We start from the raw sequence: 21,346 nt of genomic DNA on the forward strand, positions 1-21,346 counted from the left end.
TGGACTGTTGCAGTGGTGGCTGACGTGAAGCCTGATTCTCTGCTATGACATGCAGACTGATTCTCTGCTGACATGAAGCCAGATCGTCTGTTACGGGACCTCTCTGCTCTGCCTGTGTGCTAGGCCTAAATATATGCCAATGGACTGTTGCAGTGGTGGGTGACGTGAAGCCTCATTCTCTGCTATGACATGCAGACTGATTCTCTGCTGACATGAAGCCAGATTGTCTGTTACGGGACCTCTCTGCTCTGCCTGTGTGCTAGGCCTAAATATATGCCAATGGACTGTTGCAGTGGTGGGTGACGTGAAGCCTCATTCTCTGCTATGACATGCAGACTGATTCTCTGCTGTCATGAAGCCAGATTGTCTGTTACGGGACCTCTCTGCTCTGCCTGTGTGCTAGGCCTAAATATATGCCAATGGACTGTTGCAGTGGTGGGTGACGTGAAGCCTCATTCTCTGCTATGACATGCAGACTGATTCTCTGCTGTCATGAAGCCAGATTGTCTGTTACGGGACCTCTCTGCTCTGCCTGTGTGCTAGGCCTAAATATATGCCAATGGACTGTTGCAGTGGTGGGTGACGTGAAGCCTCATTCTCTGCTATGACATGCAGACTGATTCTCTGCTGACATGAAGCCAGATTGTCTGTTACGGGACCTCTCTGCTCTGCCTGTGTGCTAGGCCTAAATATATGCCAATGGACTGTTGCAGTGGTGGCTGACGTGAAGCCTCATTCTCTGCTATGACATGCAGACTAATTCTCTGCTGACATGAAGACAGATTCTCTGTTACGGGACCTCTCTCCTCTGCCTGGGTGCCGGGGCCTAAATATCTGAGAATGGACTGTTCCAGTGGTGGGTGACGGGAAGCCAGATTCTCTGCTATGGAACCTCTCTCCAATTGATTTTGGTTAATTTTTATTTATTTAATTTTTATTTTAATTCATTTCCCTATCCACATTTGTTTGCAGGGGATTTACCTACATGTTGCTGCCTTTTGCAGCCCTCTAGCTCTTTCCTGGGCTGTTTTACAGCCTTTTTAGTGCCGAAAAGTTCGGGTCCCCATTGACTTCAATGGGGTTCGGGTTCGGGACGAAGTTCGGATCGGGTTCGGATCCCGAACCCGAACATTTCCGGGATGTTCGGCCGAACTTCTCGAACCCGAACATCCAGGTGTTCGCTCAACTCTAAGTGCGACTACTTGATCACTTTTTTTGGTAATAAAAAGTAAGAGAAGCAATGTAAAAATGGCAAATTGGCCATTTTTACCCTTTTTCCGTTACGCCATATTGGAAAAATATTTTTATATTTAATAGTGCATGCGTTTTCGGTCATGTGATACCCATGATGTTTATATTTGTTATTTAAAGGGAACCTGTCACCGGGATTTTGTGTATAGAGCTGAGGACATGGGTTGCTAGATGGCCGCTAGCACATCCGCAATACCCAGTCCCCATAGCTCTGTGTGCTTTTATTGTGTAAAAAAACAGATTTGATACATATGCAAATTAACCTGAGATGAGTCCTGTCCCTGACCCATCTCATGTACAGGACTCATCTCAGGTTAATTTGCATATGTATCAAATCGGTTTTTTTACACAATAAAAGCACACAGAGCTATGGGGACTGGGTATTGCGGATGTGCTAGCGGCCATCTAGCAACCCATGTCCTCAGCTCTATACCCAAAATCCTGGTGACAGGTTCCCTTTAAGTGTTTTTTATTATACGGAAAAGGGAGGGATTTCAATTTATATTTTTAACAGTTTTATTATTTTTTTTACTTTACGATTTTGAAACTCATTTGAGCCTACAAAATCCAAATTTTCTTTTTTTAAATTCTAAACATTTATGGATTTTTTACATCCATTTAAAATGTCAGAATTGCTCATTTCTTCCGTTGGCCTGCCACCTGCATGCCCCAGGTCCCTTCATCTAGTTACCGCCATCCTCAGTGGCCGCAGAGGCTACTGGTAAGAATCCCAGAAGTGCGAGCTCCCTTGATCGCGGCAGCTGAAAAAAGGCTTTAATCACCGCGATCGGCATTATTGCCTGTCACAGTAATTAGCCGTTCGAAACAGCAGAGATCTATCGGCCATAACGCCCGCTGCACGTGAAAGCGGGCACCATGTTTGCCCATCGCTCCAGCGGCACTGGTAGTGAAAGGATTAAAGGATGACGCCAACCAAAATATTTACACATCTAAATAACATTGCGGGAGGATTGGATCGGGTCATTTATAATCCTTACGCCTCCCCTCTTAGGGTGGACGTCACCTTTAACAAGTGGAAGGAAAGGAACCAAGCCAGCAAGAGAACGGACGCGCCATTAGTCGTGTGTCACAGGACATGACAGTTTCCATCTCCCACCTGCAGCCGCTCAATGATGTTGCGATAGTCCCGTGAAGCAGTCAGCACAGAGTCCCGCCGGGTCGCGTTTCGCACAGACATGCGCCAGTTCATGGCCGTCTTCTGCACAATGTTATGACTCTTCAGGAATAAGTTGTTCACCTGACTGTCGAGGTCTACAGGGATGGCAATGGCGCGGCTCTTCGCTGCAAGGAAATACGGGGAAAATAACTAACACACAAACTTCCCACCCAGCGGTCACCAGTCCTAGGTCACCAGCAACCATTGACAGCCTCGTTACCAAAACCTCTGCTTACCGACATCGGACAACACCCGAATGCAGCTCTCCACCGACGCCTTCTGGGAGGGAAGGAGCCAGCCACAGTGATAGACCCTGAAGACGGCCTGCAGGAGCTGGACAAACACCGGCTGCCGGGTCTGCGGGAACAGCCATCAAAGTAAAGCCTCGTGCACACGTCCGTGGAACACGGACCGCGAGATACCGGCCTGGATTCCTGCCGAGTGCACGGAGTCATCGGTTGCTACGACGCCGTGCGCCCGCTGCTGTACAGTAATACACTCGTATAGATAATACGTATATTACTGTACAGCGGCGGCGGCATCGCAACCAATGACTCAGCAGGAATCTGGGCCGGTATCTCACAGTCCATGTTCTACGGACATGTGCATGAGGCTTAAGGGTTAAAAGTATAATACTCCTCAACGGCAACTACAAGGACCCCTGCACGGCCTGTGCTCTACGTGAAACCTTCCCAGAATAAGATTGTGTCAGTATAAACCCAACGCAAAGTGAAACACCCACAATGCACCTGGTGACCCGCCACCCATTTACCTGCTTCATTTTTTCGAGCATCAAAGCCTGCAGCAAAAACACTGCCATTAGAAAACTGACGAAAACTCACAGGAACCAAGAGCCCAACAAATACGGATCCGAAAACCCACAAAATACCTTTATAAAGTCATCACGGCACAGAAATAAAGCCTAATCTGTTCAAGGTTTGTAACTCTAAATGTTTCCTTTCCACGCCACTGTCTGCTTGCAGTCAGTGAATGGACTATTCCTGATTATTAGTTTACATTCAAGGGCTTAAAACCTGCCCTGATCTAGCGTTTACTACAGCTGAGGGTTTGTTACTTTAGCATCCAGTTTGAACAATCCTCTGTGCAGTAAACACCCGGTAAATTCTTACAATGTATCTCTTGGATCCTAGACAGTTTAGGCCACAGAAAAACAAGAATGCTCTCATTCACTGACAGCAAGCCAAGATCTTGACAATGGTGAAGAAACAAAAACACAGTTTTCTTAGATAAACTGTCAATACATGATAATTAATAAATGAACTATATACAATATTTTAACGTACGAGGCTTAGGGCATTAATGGCACAAGCAGGGCAGTCTTTAACAAGGGGCAAAAGGGGCAGCTGCCTCTTGAGCCCTGCTAGCCACTGCCCCGGGTGTCAGGCTGCCAGCTACACAAGGGGGTGCTGCCATGCCATGCCATGCCTGCCGGTACTCCAGGCAGCGACCTGTGATTCTCTTAGGATAAAGGACCTTAGATGACATCATCACCATGTGACCAGTAATATAGCAATATTACTGGTCACATGGCTATGAGGTCATCAAAGGTCCTTTCTTTCTACCAGGAGTTTTGCTGCAGGAGAAGTTTGCCTTAACTGTGGAGCATTTTTTGCGAAGATTACATCAGGAAAAGGTGACAGGAGCTGGTATGCTAATATACTGTAAGCTACTGTATACTGTGGGGTGCTGTACACTGGTGTGCTATACTGCTCTACTGTATACTATGGGGGCTGTATACTGTGGGGGCTGTACTGCTCTACTGTATATTATGGGGTGCTGTATACTGTGGGGTGCTATACTGCTCTACTGTATACTATAGGGTGCTATATTGCTCTACTGTATACTGTGGGATGCTATACTGCTCTACTGTATACTGTAAGCTACTGTATACTGGGGTGCTGTACACTGGTGTGCTATACTGCTCTACTGTATACTATGGGGTGCTATATTGCTCTACTGTATACTATGGGGTGCTGTATACTATGGGGTGCTATACTGCTCTACTGTATACTGTAAGCTACTGTATACTGTGGGGGCTATACTGCTCTACTGTATACTGTGGGGGGCTGTACTGCTCTACTGTATACTATGGGGTGCTGTATACTGTGGGGGCTATACTGCTCTACTGTATACTGTGGGGTGCTGTATTCTGTATAGTTTAGTGTGCTGTATACTGTGAGGTGCTGTATACAGTGAGGTGCTATACTGTATACTGTGAGGTGCTGTATACCGTGAGGCGCTATACTGCTCTACTGTATACTGTGGGGGGCTGTATATTGTAGGGTGCTGTATATTGTATAGTGTGGGGTGCTGTACACTATAAGGTGCTATACTGCATACTGTGGGGTGCTGTATACTATGGGGTGCTATACTGCATACTGTGGGGTGCACTGTAACGCTAGGTTGAGCCGAGCCCTGGTCTCCTTCCTGCAGAGCGGTGCCCACTTCCAGCCTGAGCCCAGCTGCCCAGAGCACTGATCCTGAGCCGCTGGAGTCTTCAGAACTGGAAGTATTTACAGTCATTAACTGGACTCTACCAGATGTGTGGATTTTCTTCTGTGTATTGTGGTCGAGGGCGTGATTGCCTGCTAAGGTGTGGGAAGGCGGGATCTAGGGGGCAAGCTTCATTGTATCATTTCTGACCCAGGAGTGCAGTTACACAGTTCCTCCAGCAGGTGTCACTGGACAATGCCTGAGCTGCCATAAGACACTGCAGTCAGCGAGCAGAGTAGGTGAAGTCCCCCCCCCCCCTCGTGTACCTGCAGCGTTGTGCTCTGGTCGGAGAAAGGAGAGCTGAAGAAGGTGTTAACGATGCTCATCACCGTCTCAGTCACATATCGCTCCAGCACTAGGTCCGCATGCTTCCGGTCACTGGTGCTGTTACAAACCTACAGGATAAAGCCTCATATGAGTAGGATGGTTGACAACTGCGAGCACCAGCCAAAGACCAGAATGAAAAGTCCAGGGGGAAGGGTTCAGGCGAGACGCTCCTCACCCTGCAGATGTCAACCAGGAAATTCTCAAACAGTTTCCACATGTGGTTACTGGTGTAAATCTCCTTCATTTCCACTTCTGTATCCACGTAGCAGTGATTGAGGAAGTTGATGTAGGCGATCTTTACCTGGGAGCATAAAAAAAAATTATAATTTAATTTGGTAAGGCTACTTTCACACTTGCGGCAGAGTGATCCGGCAAGCAGTTCAGTCGCCGGAACTGCCTGCTGGATCCGGGAAATGTATGCCAACTGATGGCATTAGTAAGGCTACTTTCACACTTGCGTTCAGAGCGGATCCGTCTGGTGTCTGCACAGACGGATCCGCTCCTATAATGCAGACGATGGGATCCGTTCAGAACTGATCCGTCTGCATTATAGTTTAGAAAAAATTCTAAGTGTGAAAGTTGCTCAGACGGATCCGTCCAGACTTTACATTTGAAATTGAGCCATATTGTGTCAACTTCAAACGGATCCGTCCCCATTGACTTACATTGTAAGTCTGGACGGATCCGTTTGCCTCCGCACGGCCAGGCGGACATCCGAGCGGAGGACAAACGGTGCCAGACTGATGCATTCTGAGCGGATCCGCATCCACTCAGAATGCATTGGGGCTGTACGGATGCGTTCGGGGCCACTTGTCAGAGCCTTCAAACGGAACTCGCAAGCGGAGACCCGAACCATTTGGCCCATCTAGTCTGCCCAATGATCAGTCAGAAATATGCATTGAAATGGCGGATCCGTCTTTCCGGTGTCATCCGGCAAAACGGATTCGGCATTTACTTCTTTCACCTTTTTTTCGGTCTGCACATGCGCAGACCAAAATACCGGAAAGCCAAATCCGGCCTTCCGGTCTGCGCATGTGCAGACCGAAAAAAAAGGTGATAAAAGTAAATGCCGGATCCGTCCTTCCGAACTAATACATTCCTATGGAAAAAAAAATGACGGATCTGGCATTCAGGCAAGTCTTCAGTTTTTTCCGCCAGTTTTTGCTGCGGTTTTATCTTTTGCCTGATCAGTCAAAAAGACGGAAGTGAAGACGTCCTGAACGGATCGCTCTGCATTCAGAACGCATGGGGATAAAACTGATCAGTTCTTTTCCGGTATAGAGCCCCTGTGACGGAACTCTGTGCCGGAAAAGAAAACCGCTAATGTGAAGGTACCCCAAGCTGCAGTATTTTGGGGGAAAAAAAATATGCTTGATGTGGGGCGGCTGCTACTTTCCTGCTGGCAGCACAGGATCACTCCAGAGCAGGAGCGTCTAATCTGACTGGTTGCGGGGGATACATTGTAACAACTGTAGTGTTTTTAATGTTGTTGCCAGGTAGCTCTTCCCTAGCAACCAGCCTGTCAGGATGAACTGGAACTGAACATGAAGCTTGCGAGGACCATGCTTACACCAGACTAGGTGGAGAACCCCTTTAAGAGTCTCCTCCGGGCAGACAGCCGGCACCTTGAGTGGACCCAGGCTTACCTCCGGGATGCAATCTTCATGAGTGACCACACGGACAATGTCGTCCAGTGGGAGCAGAGAGTTGCACTTGATCTCGGTGTAGACATTCTTGCCTTCTGTGCACACGGCCAGGAGCTCCACCAGGTGGATGTGATACATCAGGGGACTGTTCTCATCCATTCTCTCCCTCTCAGAACGCATCATCTGCACCAGAGTTTGGAACGATGCCCGGTCATTGTAGAAGACCAGGACGTCCTCACCGGAGTTCACCAGCTGCAGGAGACAGAGAGAAGATTGTGTCTGACTGTCAGGGAGGATGAAGTGCAGAGCAGGTGACGACTGCCAAGACTCACCTCCGCCATGACTATATCCTGGCACTTCTTAATGAACCGTCCTTCAGCCTTCACAATCGTCTGCAGAAACTTAATATACTGAACGCTGCGTCCGTGCGTCTCGATGCAGTGAGCGAAGTGCTGGACGACGCGCTCGTTAATCTCACTGCACAGCTGGAAGTTATTCATGAAGATGTGCTGCATGGTGACTGCTTCCAAAATCTGCAACCCCGGGAGAAGAGACCTGATCAGATGTGCGACGGCCCTGCAGGGGGCGCCAAATCAAACATGGCTCCTGGGCTACAAAGTAACCGAGTCAAAGCGGATTATGCAGGAAACAGCCCTGGAGGACGCTTCAGTTTAACGAAAATTAAAGTTCTGCAACTTCACAGAAGACTTTGGGGGATATTTTTCTTTTGTGAAATGAAAGGTGGAATCCGATTGGTTGCTCTGGGCAACTAAGCCAGTTTTCCCTTACATCAATTTTGATATATTTCCCACTTTGTGTTTCAAGTCCTGCCCATTTTAAACATCTCTACTTGCTTTCAGTAAGGGCTTATGCACACGTCCATTGTTGTTTTGTGGATCCGCAAAACACCGATACCGAACGTGTGCATTCCAAATTTGGCGGAACAGAACGGCTGGCCGCTAGAAGAACAGTCCTATCCTTGTAATTGGACAATAGAACGTTCTATTTTGGGGGATCGGCCATGCAGACATACGGAAACTGAATGCACACAGTCATTTCCGTTTTTTTTTTTTTTTTTGGTTCTGCATACCGGCCGCACATGGCAACACAGAACGTACATGGCAAAAAAAATTGATATGTTTGTGAGAATGATCCCTTAATGAGCGCACTCCTGGTTCCATTCAGAGGCAGTAAACCCATCCAGAGCGTATCCAATCTAGATAATGCGACACAAAGCAGCTACAATGTATCAGTCTGGAGTCCAGGCGGTTTAGCTCATTGTCCAGACTGAAACAACTGCATCCACTTCTCAGCTGAGAGCAGAACCAGCCATGCACAGGTTTACAGCATCTGAATGGAAAAAGGAGCGTCATCATTCACTGAAAGCAAGCAGATCTTAAATGCGTGAGAAGTTAAATCAAGGAATATTATAGAAGTTGGAAACTTTTCATTTATCGAGTGATTAAATGTAATTTCCATCAAGCCAGAAACCTTTAGGACACGGCCACAAAAGTGGATCTGGCTTTGGTTTCGCCCTCTGCATTCCATGATGGAAATTCACAGTGAGAATTACCAGGCTGTGACTAAGATGCGCACCATGTATCACGCGTGGATTCTGATGGGTGAAGATTCTGTCCACAGATCGTGAAAATGTAAGAATAGGAGAAAAATGGATGAGAATTTTTCTCCTACTTTATACGTGGAATTTCTGGCCGTACCGTTAATGGTCCAAAGCCGATCAAATCCGGATACTGATTTCTTAGATTGATTACGTATGGAGGAGACAGAGCGCCACCAAGTGGATAAATTAATGTATACTTGGTCTCCATGCAATGTTCCAAATTCAATATGTCCATCTTGGTCACTTCTATGACAGAGCTACGCACTAGAGACCGAGCCCAGGCTCCAGCTACGAGATGGGAAAAGTCTGTGCACCCCCAATAATCGGCACGTCTCTTTGAAATGGTTTTCCAAGATTTTTTACCGATGACCCATCCTCAGAATAGGTCATCAGTATCTGATCGGTGAGGGTCCGACACCCGGGACCCCCCCCCCCCCCCGATCAGCTGTTTTGAGAAGACATTGGTGATCACAGTAGCGCCGCGGCCTTCTCACAGCTTCTCCTAGGCCAGTGATAGGCAAACTGCGGCTCTCCAGCTGTTGAAAAACTACAACTCCCACCATGCCCTGCTGTAGGCAGTCTTTGCATGCTGGGAGTTGTAGTTCTGCAACAGCCAGAGAGCCGCAGTTTGCCCATCACTGTCCTAGGCAGAGTGATGACCCAGTCATCATTCATGTGGCCTGGAAGCAGCTCAGCCCCATACAAGTGAACAGGGCTGAGCTGCAATACCCAGCATGGCCACTATACAATGTACGGCGCTGTGCCTGGTAAGCTGCGAGAAGGCCACGGCGCTCGAAGCTGATCAGCGGGAGTCCGTGATGGCGAACCTTCACTGATCAGATATTGATGATCGATCTATCCCGAGGACAGATCACCAGTTAAAAATAATTAAAAAAATCCCGGAGTACATTGGGCTCCCTAGTAAGTGAATAGTCCGTCACTTACTCCAGGTGTCAGGAACAGGTTGATGTGTTTGTGCAGCAGCGTCTGGTTCTGTTGGTTCCCTGCGCAGAAGTTCTGCAAGAACTCGTGTGCGATTCTCATGATCTCCTGCATCCGCGTGTCCTCGGTCTGAAACAAAGTGAAAATCTGCGTAAATCTTCTTGACGGGGTCTTCGTGACAAACTTCACAAAGAGAAAATCTAAATCACCTTTTCATATGGTATCTGCAGCAGCTCCAGGACCACCGCGTGCGCCCCCATGTTACGCAAGAGACGCTGCTGCTGTTTGCGGTTTCGCCGGCCCGACGTGTTTTCCTGCACACAGAGCTTGCTGAGACGTAGGAGGATCTAAAGGGTTAAAGTAGCGAGGGTGAGCCGAATTCAGATTGTTAACATTCGGGTCAGTACAGCAGGTCTATGGCTCACCTCACGGACCACCCTATAGTTGTAGCTGCTTGTAGTCTCTGGTTTCTTTGGGGTCTTCGATTGCTCCTGTGGGATTGAAAGAGGAACTGAAGTGGTTCTGCTGGTACCAGTGCACCATAAGGTCCACTTCTAGAACCGGACAAGCGTGCAGATCAACATGCCTGCCACCAGCTGCAACATGACAGACACAAATAAAAGTCTACGGGAATCAAACTAAACTTACATCCTTGCCCCCTGCAGCTGTAGCTGATGGCTCTGGAGCTTCTTCTGGACCCGACCCCTTGTACACCCAGAGTTCAGACTTCTCCACGATGGACCTCAGCTGATCCAAGTCTTGCTTTATTTGCTTGTAGTTATCCACATCTTGGCTGGTCACAAGGAGCTGGACCTTGGAGCACAGATCATAGGTCAGAAAACCCTCCAGGACAATAACCACAGATATGGAGGCTCCTCCACCAACTTCCTACCTGTTTAAATGCCTGCAGAACCTCCTGGCGCTGGCTGAAGTGCCGGAAGAGGAGCTGCAGGGCTCCTGACACTAGTGGGGGGTAGTCGTGCATTGTGAGGTGGAGCAAGACACGTAGAAACGTGCGCCCACCATCATCGTCCAAGTCCAAAGGAGTGTTCTCCTCACTAGGAAGAAAAGAGAAAAGTACCAAGTCTGTTCATGGATACCAGGGAGGAAGCTTACTGCATACAGATCTATTGTCCGGGGATGCTGGGGTTAAGAGCACATTTTGAAAGGGTTTGTCACAGATTACGCATCCGTTTTTTAAGGTCAATGGATAACCGTACATAGTGAGCTCCCCCTAGTGGTGGCTGTATAATCTGGATGTAGTGAGCTCCCCCTAGTGGTGGCTGTATAATCTGGATGTAGTGAGCTCCCCCTAGTGGTGGCTGTATAATCTGGATGTAGTGAGCTCCCTCTAGTGGTGACTGTATAATCTGTATGTAGTGGGCTCCCCCTAGTGGTGGCTGTATAATTTGTATGTAGTGAGCTGCCTCTAGTGGTGGCTGTATAATCTGTATGTAGTGGGTTCCCCTAGTGGTGGCTGTATAATCTGTATGTAGTGAGCTCCCTCTAGTGGTGACTATATAATCTGTATGTAGTGAGCTCCCTCTAGTGGTGGCTGTATAATCTGTATGTAGTGAGCTCCCTCTAGTGGTGGCTGTATAATCTGTATGTAGGGAGCTCCCTCTAGTGGTGGCTGTATAATCTGTATGTAGTGAGCTCCCTCTAGTGGTGACTGTATAATCTGTATGTAGTGAGCTCCCTCTAGTGGTGGCTGTATAATCTGCATGTAGTGAGCTCCCTCTAGTGGTGGCTTAAGTTAGACAATTATATCATTTTCCTGTCTAAGCTCTGCAGCGGTGACCACTTGTAAACTACTGTATTTGGGGTAGGAATTACTGACACTTGCCTTCCTCCAAAGATTCCTTCTGCCTGCTCCTCAATGTGCTCAAAATCCAGAGCTCCTGAAGGTTTAGAAGAAAAATATATAAATAAAATCTATACACTTGTGCTGTGCTCGTATGTAACTGTACGGTGCAGGATGTGACACTTCTTGCTGCGGGTCCGTCATACCTGGCACTACTGTGGTGGTTTCTGAACCTTCGCTGCTCTGAGCGTTGCTCTCATCAAATTCATTCTTGAAGATGCAGAGGAGGCAGGAGATGCGGTAATCCAGACGGACATTGAGAATGAACTAAACAACAAGACATAAAGGAGAGTCAAAAATCTGGAAAAACCAAACACCTGAAAACACGTAACGCACATCCTTGTAATTACTCCACCGGACACAGCCTGGAGGAGTCCCAACCATGGAAGAATTCTGTACCTGTAAAATTTCTATAATCTTCAGCTTCGTGTCCATCACCAGTATGTCCTCCTTCTCAGGTTCCCGTTGAGGCTTGATGGCTCCCTCAGGTGCCACTAACGGAGTCATTGGGAGGAAGCCTCCACCGCGCAGGACTACCTGTGTCATGAGCTCCCCGACACCATGTATGGAGCGCATCACATTACTGCCCCCTGCAGGTCAGAGACGTTCTCAGTGAGACACCACAAGATCCCTGAAAGTGCTGTGGAAAGACTGCTGTGGGGGCCATGATGGTGGCTTTTACAGGGGAGATCTCCAGGAGGTCAGACCTAGCTGGGACCCTGATGCATTACCCCCATTATACCAAGAGATGCAATGGGAACTATTAAATTGGGGAACCTATGATCTGAGTTAACCCTCTACCCCTATGACCATTTATTTGCCCCCTTTAGATACCTTGCTTTTCATCCCCTTTGCCCATTTTGTTAGAAGGGAAGTTGGCTGTCAGGTGCACACAGTCCAGGATAGCCAGAAGGATCTTCGTCAGTCGGAGGAGGTCGTTGAAGTTGTAAAAGCCAAAGTAGATGAGATTACGTGCCAAGTTCACTACCTGCGAAGAAAAGACCCCACAGAGATAGGTCAGAGAGATTCGGTCTAATGCAGCAGAGTCTTGTGGGTGCTGTGGTCACTTCACCTCGAAGGTCAGCTTGTTCTTCTCCTTGTCCGAGAAAGGAAACCTCTGCCCGACTACATCGCGGAGGTATTCTTCCACAAACTCCATGGTCTGAGCGAAACGCTCTTTTATATCATCCCTGGAGGTCCCGCTGCTGTCATAGCTGGGGGGGGGGGGGGCAAGAACATTCTGGGTTCAGGTGTCAGTCCTTAATACACGACATCTCCTTCCTAGCTGCTCTGGTGTACAGAGGTAATAGAAAATGGCGCAATATGCCGATATAAGCGGATGGACATCAGCTAGGGAGGTTACGGGGTTCTTTCATATTTTAATACACATGGAGGCTTTTCCAATAATTTTAAACTCCTGGTGAACCCCTTTAATTGCGGGGGTCCTTAGTTCAGGGTCCTCATCTCTACGCCAGGCTGGAGGATACCTCATTCTTGGGGACCTTTCCTGCATTACACAAACAATCCATGGACACTGTAGTACCCATTTTCTCCTGTGGAGGTGCTGCAGGGAAAGTGAATACTCACCACAGATTACCTATCGCTTGGGGATCTGCTTTTGGTCTGAGAATCCTAACAAGTTTGGACTGTCACATGCAGAGCCCCCCTTTAAGAGGATGAGGCTGGGAAATATCACCAGTGCCTCATCCAAGTGCAGCAGAATGCTCGGCAGAACTACTGGCTCCGTTATACTCTATGGTGCTCACTTACTCGTCAATGGCGATCTCAGATGGTATTTCTGACCACAAGCGGGCGTACTTCACTGGCGTCACCTGTTCCTGCGGGTCCCGGTCCACATGCATATGAAGCATCAGGCGGGAGAAGGACGCCCGCAGATCAAACGGCAGGTTCTCATCAGCCATACAGCGCAAAATGAGGTCGACGTCCAATTGCCCTGAGATCTCATTAATGGCCAGATACTGGCGGTCCAGACACATCCGGGCAAACAGGTTGAGTTGGTATCTGCAGGGGAGATTACAGTATGAAGAGCAGATGAAGACGCCATGCAGGTCACAGAGCGGAGCGCTCACGCGTTTTACCTGTAGTAGCTCAGGACGTCTTGATCTTCTTTCTGACCCTCTTTGGCGTCTTGAGCCAGTTCTCGGATGCTCTTACTGCGCGTCTCCTTATTGCTGTCCCTCCAGAAAAGCCAAACCTCCTCCTCATCCTCTCCAGCTTCCAGAGGGTTATCGCCAGTGTTCAGGCCTTCAAACTCAAAACGAGATAGAACTAGCCTATGGGAAGGGATAAAGCATGGCGGTCAACCAGCAACCAACCATCACAAGTACAGACTGGCTTAGGGGTTGTCCACAGGTAACAGAAGGTGAGGGCCTGGTACATCCAGGCACTACCTGACAGTCCTTCGATTTCTATGGGCTCCATATAAAGTTTATGGAGAGGACTCTACTAGGGGAAAGTCAAGTTCCCTCCCTGACGGCCATTGGGGTGGACCGGTGAAGCTGACTCTCACATCCTTAGACTTAAGGGGGTATTACAATTTCAGACATTCAGAGCACTAGCCATAGAGATAGGTACCACCTTTGAGACCCTCACCTATCTTCAGAATAGGGGGTCTCCTGACCCCCAGATCCAGGGGAAAATGAATGGAGAGGTGGCCGTGCACTTCTACAGAAATCTATGGGAAACCACATGCTTGCTCAGCTAATTCCTGAGAGTAGGTGCTGGTCCTAGAGGGGTCTACATGCATGCACAGCCTCGCCTATAGATGGTCGGAGGGGAGATCGCGTGGTATTTGGGTTCCAGAAAGAGGGTTACCTAGCAATGCATGGCCAGATTAAGGTGGGAGGGGGACCCCCAGTCACTGCACCCCTCTGAAGCTCAGGTGAAAGCCATGGCAGCACTGAACGCGACAGATTTCTTACTTGGTCTCGATGAGGATGTCGGCATTGGCCGGGTTCAGCACCGCCTTACAGATTAACTCCTGAGTGACCGGGATGGATTTATTCATAGACACACAGAGATCCGACAGATAATCCAGAAACCTTCACAGGAAGCAAAAGATACAAAGTGATACAATGTATTGGCTGGAGGGCTCCTTTAAGTGCAGTATGGACCCTCCTCCGATGGCCTCACCTTGGTTCGCGGTTCTTTCTCACCAGGCTGACGAACGTGTCGATCTCGGCCGCCGTAATGTGCTTCTCCAACAACTTGCGGTTATTGTGTAGCAGAGCTGTGATTGTGTCTTCTGCCAAAACATCATAACCGATCTGCTTCTGCATGAAACCGAACTGCTTGGCGATGTATTCCTGTGGACACAGCGCAAAGAGATTACCATCTCCCAAATCACACCGAATCCAAGAGAACCTCAAACTTATCATTAAAGGGTTCTCCGGGAATTACTAAAATTACTTATACTAAAAATACTTATATTACTTTATTACAAATATATTCCTAAATGCCTTTCATTAGTTATAACGGCTCGTTTTGTCAGGGGAACAATCGTGAGGAGAAATAACATGGCCGCCATCGTAGACTGTCCTAATCACAGAGGAGCACAAGTTACATCAAAGCACTGAGCTAAAGATCTGCCTCATCCTCCTCTCTGCTCGTCAGGGATTAGGATCCTGAATACAGTTTAATATGATCTTCAGCTGAATCTCTGCTCCGCTTGTACTTTAATCCGCAGCACTCGCCGGTAGTTTGTGAAAAAATTGTGATTTAGTCACTCAGTCAAATTACAGCGACGTTTCGACCTTGGTTGGTCTTTATTGCTTGATAAAGACCAACCAAGGTCGAAACGTCGCTGTAATCTGGCAAAAACTACCGGCGAGTTCTGCGGATTATTGAAATTTCTGGAAGAGTCAGGACCCCCAGCCAGGATCCCTATCTGCGTGCACCATCCGGCTTGCAAGCTTCTTCACTGGTCTGTACCCAAATGTGTGGGATGAGTAGTGCTGCCAATCTGAGTTTCTGCTTGTACTTTAGCCATCTCCTCAAAGTCCATTCCTAGAGATTCAGCTGAAGATCTTATCTGCATTCAGGATCACAATCAGTGACGAGCAGAGAGGAGGATGAGGCAGGTCTTTAGCTCAGTGCTCTGATGCAACTTGTCTTCCTGTGTGACAGGTCTTCTGTGTACCAACTAGACAGGGGCCATTTTATTTCTCCTCATGATTGCTCCCTAGAGAAAACAAACCCTTAAAACGAATGAGAGGTAGGTGTATATATATCCCTTTTAAGCCTTTTTTTGATCCAACATCTCAATGATTAATTCCATAATATATAAGGATCGTGTCATTTTACCCAATACAGAGCTCCAGATCCCATTTATAGACCTAGTTACATAACATTTCTGCTACCTACAGCCGCCACTAGAAGGAGCTCAGGGGCTCCTAGCATAGCATATACAGTTGCAATAAAAAGTATGTGAACCTTTTTGGAATGATATAGATTTCTGCACAAATTGGTCATAAAATGTGATCTGATCTTCATCTAAGTCACAACAATAGACAATCACCGTCTGCTTAAACTAATAACACACAAAGAATTAAATGTTACCATGTTTTTATTGAACACACCATGTAAACATTCACAGTGCAGGTGGAAAAAGTATGTGAACCCCTAGACTAATGACATCTCCAAGAGCTAATTGGAGTGAGGTGTCAGCCAACTGGGTCAATCAATGAGATGAGATTGGAGGTGTTGGTTACAGCTGCCCTGTCCTATAAACACACACCAGTTCTGGGTTTGCTTTTCACAAGAAGCATTGCCTGATGTGAATGATGCCTCGCACAAAAGAGCTCCCAGAAGACCTACGATTAAGAATTGTTGACTTGCATAAAGCTGGAAAGGGTTATAAAAGTATCTCCAAAAGCCTCGCTGTTCATCAGTCCTCGGTAAGACAAACTGTCTGCAAATGGAGAAGGTGCAGCACTGCTGCTACTCTCCCTAGGAGTGGCCGTCCTGTAAAGATGACTGCAAGAGCACAGCGCAGACTGCTCAATGAGGTGGAGAAGAATCCTAGAGTGTCAGCTAAAGACTTACAGAAGTCTCTGGCATATGCTGACATCCCTGTTAGCGAATCTACGATCCGTAAAACACTAAACAAGAATGGATCTCATGGGAGGACACCACAGAGGAAGCCACTGCTGTCCAAAAATACATTGCTGCGCGTTTACAGTTTGCACAAGAGCACCTGGATGTTCCACAGCAGAACTGGCAAAATATTCTGTGGACAGATGGAACCAAAGTTGAGTTGTTTTGGAAGAAACACACAACACTGTGTGGAGAAAAAGAGGCACAGCACACCATCATCAAAACCTCATCCCAACTGAGGTATGGTGGAGGGGCATCATGGTTTGGGCTGCTTTGCTGCATCAGGGCCTGGACAGGTTGCTATCATCGAAGGAAAAATGAATTCCCAAGTTTATCAAGACATTTTGCAGGAGAACTTAAGGCCATCTGTCCACCAGCTGAAGCTCAACAGAAGATGGGTGCTGCAACAGGACAACAACCCAAAGCATAGAAGTAAATCAACAACAGAATGGCTTAAACAGAAGAAAATCTGCCTTCTGGAGCGGCCCAGTCAGAGTCCTGACCTCAACCCGATGGAGATGCTGTGGCAGGACCTCAAGAAAGCGATTCACACCAGACATCCCAAGAATATTGCTGAACTGAAACAGTTCTGTAAAGAGGATCGGTGAAGAATTACTCCTGACCGTTGTGCACGTCTGATCTGCAACTACAGGGAACGTTTGGTGGAAGTTATTGCTGCCAAAGGAGGTTCAACCAGTTATTAAATCCAAGGGTTCACATACTTTTTCCACCTGCACTGTGAATGGTTACATGGTGTGTTCAATAAAAACATGGTAACATTTAATTCTGTGTGTGTTATTAGTTTAACCACCTCCGGACCGCCTAACGCAGATGTGCGGTCCGGAGGTGGCAGCCCTGCGCACAGTCACGCATATATGCGTCATCTCGCGAGACGCGAGATTTCCTGTGAACGCGCGCACACAGGCGCGCGCGCTCACAGGAACGGAAGGTAAGCGAGTGGATCTCCAGCCTGCCAGCGGCGATCGCTCGCTGGCAGGCTGGAGATCCGAATTTTTTAACCCCTAATATACCTCCTACCTGGTCCTCTGGTGGTCCCTTTTGTTAGGATCGACCACCAGAGGACTCAGGTAGGTCAGTACAGTCGCACCAAACACCACACTACACTACACCCCCCCCCCCCGTCACTTATTAACCCCTTATAAACCCCTGATCACCCATGATCACCCCATATAAACTCCCTGATCACCCCCCTGTCATTGATCACCCCCCTGTCAGGCTCCGTTCAGACGTCCGTATGATTTTTACGGATCCACGGATACATGGATCGGATCCGCAAAACACATGCGGACGTCTGAATTGAGCCTTACAGGGGGTGATCAATGACAGGCGGGTGATCACCCATATACACTCCCTGATCACCCCCCTGTCATTGATCACCCCCCTGTAAGGCTCCATTCAGACGTCCGCATGTGTTTTGTGTCAAAAAATAAAATCTCCCATGAACTCACCATACCCCTCACGGAATCCAAATGCGTAAACATTTTTAGACATTTATATTCCAGACTTCTTCTCATGCTTTAGGGCCCCTAAAAAGCCAGGGCAGTATAAATACCCCACATGTGACCCCATTTCGGAAAGAACACACCCCAAGGTATTCGCTGAGGGGCATATTGAGTCCAAAAAAAAAAAAAAAAAAAAATCAAATTTCCGCTAACTTATGCAAAAAATAAAAAATTTCTAGGAACTCGCCAGGCCCCTCATTGAATACCTTGGGGTGTCTTCTTTCCAAAGTGGGGTCACATGTGGGGTATTTATACTGCCCTGGCTTTTTAGGGGCCCGAAAGTGTGAGAAGAAGTCTGGGATCCAAAGGTCTAAAAATGCCCTCCTAAAAGGAATTTGGGCCCCTTTGCGCATCTAGGCTGCAAAAAAGTGTGACACATCTGGTATCGCCGTACTCAGGAGAAGTTGGGGAATGTGTTTTGGGGTGTCATTTTACATATACCCATGCTGGGTGAGATAAATATCTTGGTCAAATGCCAACTTTGTATAAAAAAAAAATAGGAAAAGTTGTCTTTTGCCAAGATTTCTCTCACCCAGCATGGGTATATGTAAAATGACACCCCAAAACACATTCCCCAACTTCTCCTGAGTACGGCGATACCAGATGTGTGACACTTTTTTGCTGCCAAGGTGGGCAAAGGGGCTCATATTCCAAAGTGCACCTTTTGGATTTCACCGGTCATTTTTTACACATTTTGATTGCAAAGTTCTTCTCACACATTTGGGCCCCTAAATTGCCAGGGCAGTATAACTACGCCACAAGTGACCCCATTTTGGAAAGAAGACACCCCAAAGTATTCCGTGAGGGGCATGGCGAGTTCCTAGAATTTTTTATTTTTTGTCGCAAGTTAGTGGAATATGAGACTTTGTAAGAAAAAAAAAAAAAAAAAAAAAAAGCATTTTCCGCTAACTTGTGACAAAAAATAAAAAGTTCTATGAACTCACTATGCCCATCAGCGAATACCTTAGGGTGTCTACTTTCCGAAATGGGGTCATTTGTGGGGGTTTTCTACTGTTTGGGCATTGTAGAACCTCAGGAAACATGACAGGTGCTCAGAAAGTCAGAGCTGTTTCAAAAAGCGGAAATTCACATTTTTGTACCATAGTTTGTAAATGCTATAACTTTTACCCAAACCATTTTTTTTTTGCCCAAACATTTTTTTTTTATCAAAGACATGTAGAACAATAAATTTGGCGAAAAATTTATATATGGATGTCTTTTTTGCAAAATTTTACAGCTGAAAGTGAAAAATGTCATTTTTTTGCAAAAAAATCGTTACATTTTGATTAATAACAAAAAAAGTAAAAATGTCAGCAGCAATAAAATACCACCAAATGAAAGCTCCATTAGTGAGAAGAAAAGGAGGTAAAATTCATTTGGGTGGTAAGTTGTATGACCGAGCGATAAACGGTGAAAGGAGTGTAGTGCCGAAGTGTAAAAAGTGCTCTGGTCATGAAGGGGGTTTCACCTAGCGGGGCTGAAGTGGTTAAGCAGACTGCGATTGTCTATTGTTGTGACTTAGATGAAGATCAGATCACATTTTATGACCAATTTGTGCAGAAATCTATATCATTCCAAAAAGGTTCACATACTTTTTATTGCAACTGTATGCAGCGAGCTCCCTCTAGTGGTGGCTGTATAATCTGTATGTAGTGAGCTCTCTCTAGTGGTGGCTGTATAATCTGTATGTAGTGAGCTCTCTCTAGTGGTGGCTGTATAATCTGTATGCAGCGAGCTCCCTCTAGTGGTGGCTGTATAATCTGTATATAGTGAGCTCCCTCTAGTGGTGGCTGTATAATCTGTATGCAGAGAGCTCCCTCTAGTGGTGGCTGTATAATCTGTATATAGTGAGCTCCCTCTAGTGGTGGCTATATAATCTGTATGTAGTGAGCTCCCTCTAGTGGTGGCTATATAATCTGTATGTAGTGAGCTCCCTCTAGTGGTGGCTGTATAACCTGTATGCAGTGAGCTCCCTCTAGTGGTGGCTGTATAATCTGTATGCAGTGAGCTCCCTCTAGTGGTGGCTGTATAATCTGTATGTAGTGAGCTCCCTCTAGTGGTGGCTGTATAATCTGTATATAGTGAGCTCCCTCTAGTGGTGGCTGTATAATCTGTATGCAGTGAGCTCCCTCTAGTGGCGGCTGTATAATCTGTATGCAGTGAGCTCCCTCTAGTGGCGGCTGTATAATCTGTATGTAGTGAGCTCCCTCTAGTGGCGGCTGAATAATCTGTATGTAGTGAGCTCCCTCTAGCAGTGGCTGTATAATCTGTATGCAGTGAGCTCCCTCTAGTGGCGGCTGAATAATCTGTATACAGTGAGCTCCCCCTGGTGGTGGCTGTATAATCTGTATACAGTGAGCTCCCCCTGGTGGTGGCTGTATAATCTGTATACAGTGAGCTCCCCCTGGTGGTGGCTGTATAATCTGCATGTAGTGAGCTCCCTCTAGTGGTGGCTGTATAATCTGCATGTAGTGACCTCCCTCTAGTGGTGGCTGTATAATCTGCATGTAGTGACCTCCCTCTAGTGGTGGCTGTATAATCTGCATGTAGTGACCTCCCTCTAGTGGTGGCTGTATAATCTGTATGTAGTGAGCTCCATCTAGTGGTGACTGTATAATCTGCATGTAGTGACCTCCCTCTAGTGGTGGCTGTATAATCTGCATGTAGTGAGCTCCCTCTAGTGGTGGCTGTCTATAGCAAGAATTGTATCATGTAACTGTGCCTATGGAGCTGGATCTAAAATTAAAGGTATATTCCAGTATCCCCTAATGACTTTAAAGAAAAAAAAAAGTGTTACATAAGGGTTTCTGCTGGGACCCTAACGGATCTGAGAACTGTGTCCCTGTAAGAAGCAGAACTCGAGCATGCGCTCTGTCACTAATCATCTCAACAGGACTGCTGGAGACAGGCGAGTACAACACTCCTCAACATCTAACAGTCCCACATGTACTAACGGAGCAGAGGTGTGGTGCTCAACCATCATGCCAGTCACACAGGACCCCCACATGCTGGTGATCGCTGGTGTCCGACCCCCACTGATCTAAGTTATCCGCTGTTCACTGCATATGGGGTGTAACTTGTACTGACCAGAACACCCCTTAAACCTCCAACCTTGTAAAGCTGTAATAGAGGCAGAGTTTTGGACCCTGTATAATACACATTTCTGCACCTGATTTTTCCGGTAGTCTTGCTGCGAATGCCTTAGTACACGGTAGCAGAGTCGGCATATATGTCTAAAAGGTGCGTGCCGCTGATCTCCGAGCTCCTCCAGCCGCAGCATCGGACCATCCCCACAGTCTGTAAATGGCGCCTGCAGCAGCTTGAAGATCTTTAGAGGGACACACAAGTTACCACCAAGCAGCTTTC

The 21,346-nt window shown here is 47.2% G+C and overlaps 1 protein-coding gene across 4 annotated transcripts in view; it reads right to left on the minus strand.

Moving 5' to 3' along the window:
* Nucleotides 1-21,346, minus strand: part of ITPR1 (inositol 1,4,5-trisphosphate receptor type 1) — a 104,522-nt gene that overhangs the window by 38,223 nt on the left and 44,953 nt on the right. For all 4 annotated transcript variants that reach the window (XR_006390858.1, XM_044301012.1, XM_044301011.1 and 1 more), the window contains 21 exons: nt 21,150-21,308; nt 14,496-14,668; nt 14,285-14,404; nt 13,442-13,636; nt 13,113-13,364; nt 12,415-12,556; nt 12,177-12,330; nt 11,742-11,932; nt 11,489-11,609; nt 11,325-11,379; nt 10,371-10,536; nt 10,127-10,291; nt 9,904-9,969; nt 9,688-9,825; nt 9,482-9,607; nt 7,248-7,448; nt 6,916-7,167; nt 5,445-5,570; nt 5,209-5,337; nt 2,665-2,785; nt 2,369-2,553 (listed from right to left, as the gene is read on the minus strand). Coding sequence is in view for 3 of the 4 variants with exons in the window: in XM_044301012.1 (XP_044156947.1) it covers nt 2,369-2,553; nt 2,665-2,785; nt 5,209-5,337; nt 5,445-5,570; nt 6,916-7,167; nt 7,248-7,448; nt 9,482-9,607; nt 9,688-9,825; nt 9,904-9,969; nt 10,127-10,291; nt 10,371-10,536; nt 11,325-11,379; nt 11,489-11,609; nt 11,742-11,932; nt 12,177-12,330; nt 12,415-12,556; nt 13,113-13,364; nt 13,442-13,636; nt 14,285-14,404; nt 14,496-14,668; nt 21,150-21,308 (3,237 nt within the window). In the remaining variant the exon portion in view is untranslated. The remainder of the gene's footprint in view (nt 1-2,368; nt 2,554-2,664; nt 2,786-5,208; nt 5,338-5,444; nt 5,571-6,915; nt 7,168-7,247; nt 7,449-9,481; nt 9,608-9,687; nt 9,826-9,903; nt 9,970-10,126; nt 10,292-10,370; nt 10,537-11,324; nt 11,380-11,488; nt 11,610-11,741; nt 11,933-12,176; nt 12,331-12,414; nt 12,557-13,112; nt 13,365-13,441; nt 13,637-14,284; nt 14,405-14,495; nt 14,669-21,149; nt 21,309-21,346) is intronic.

This window comes from Bufo gargarizans, chromosome 7 (assembly GCF_014858855.1).
Source record: "Bufo gargarizans isolate SCDJY-AF-19 chromosome 7, ASM1485885v1, whole genome shotgun sequence".
NCBI classification, from domain to species: domain Eukaryota; kingdom Metazoa; phylum Chordata; class Amphibia; order Anura; family Bufonidae; genus Bufo; species Bufo gargarizans.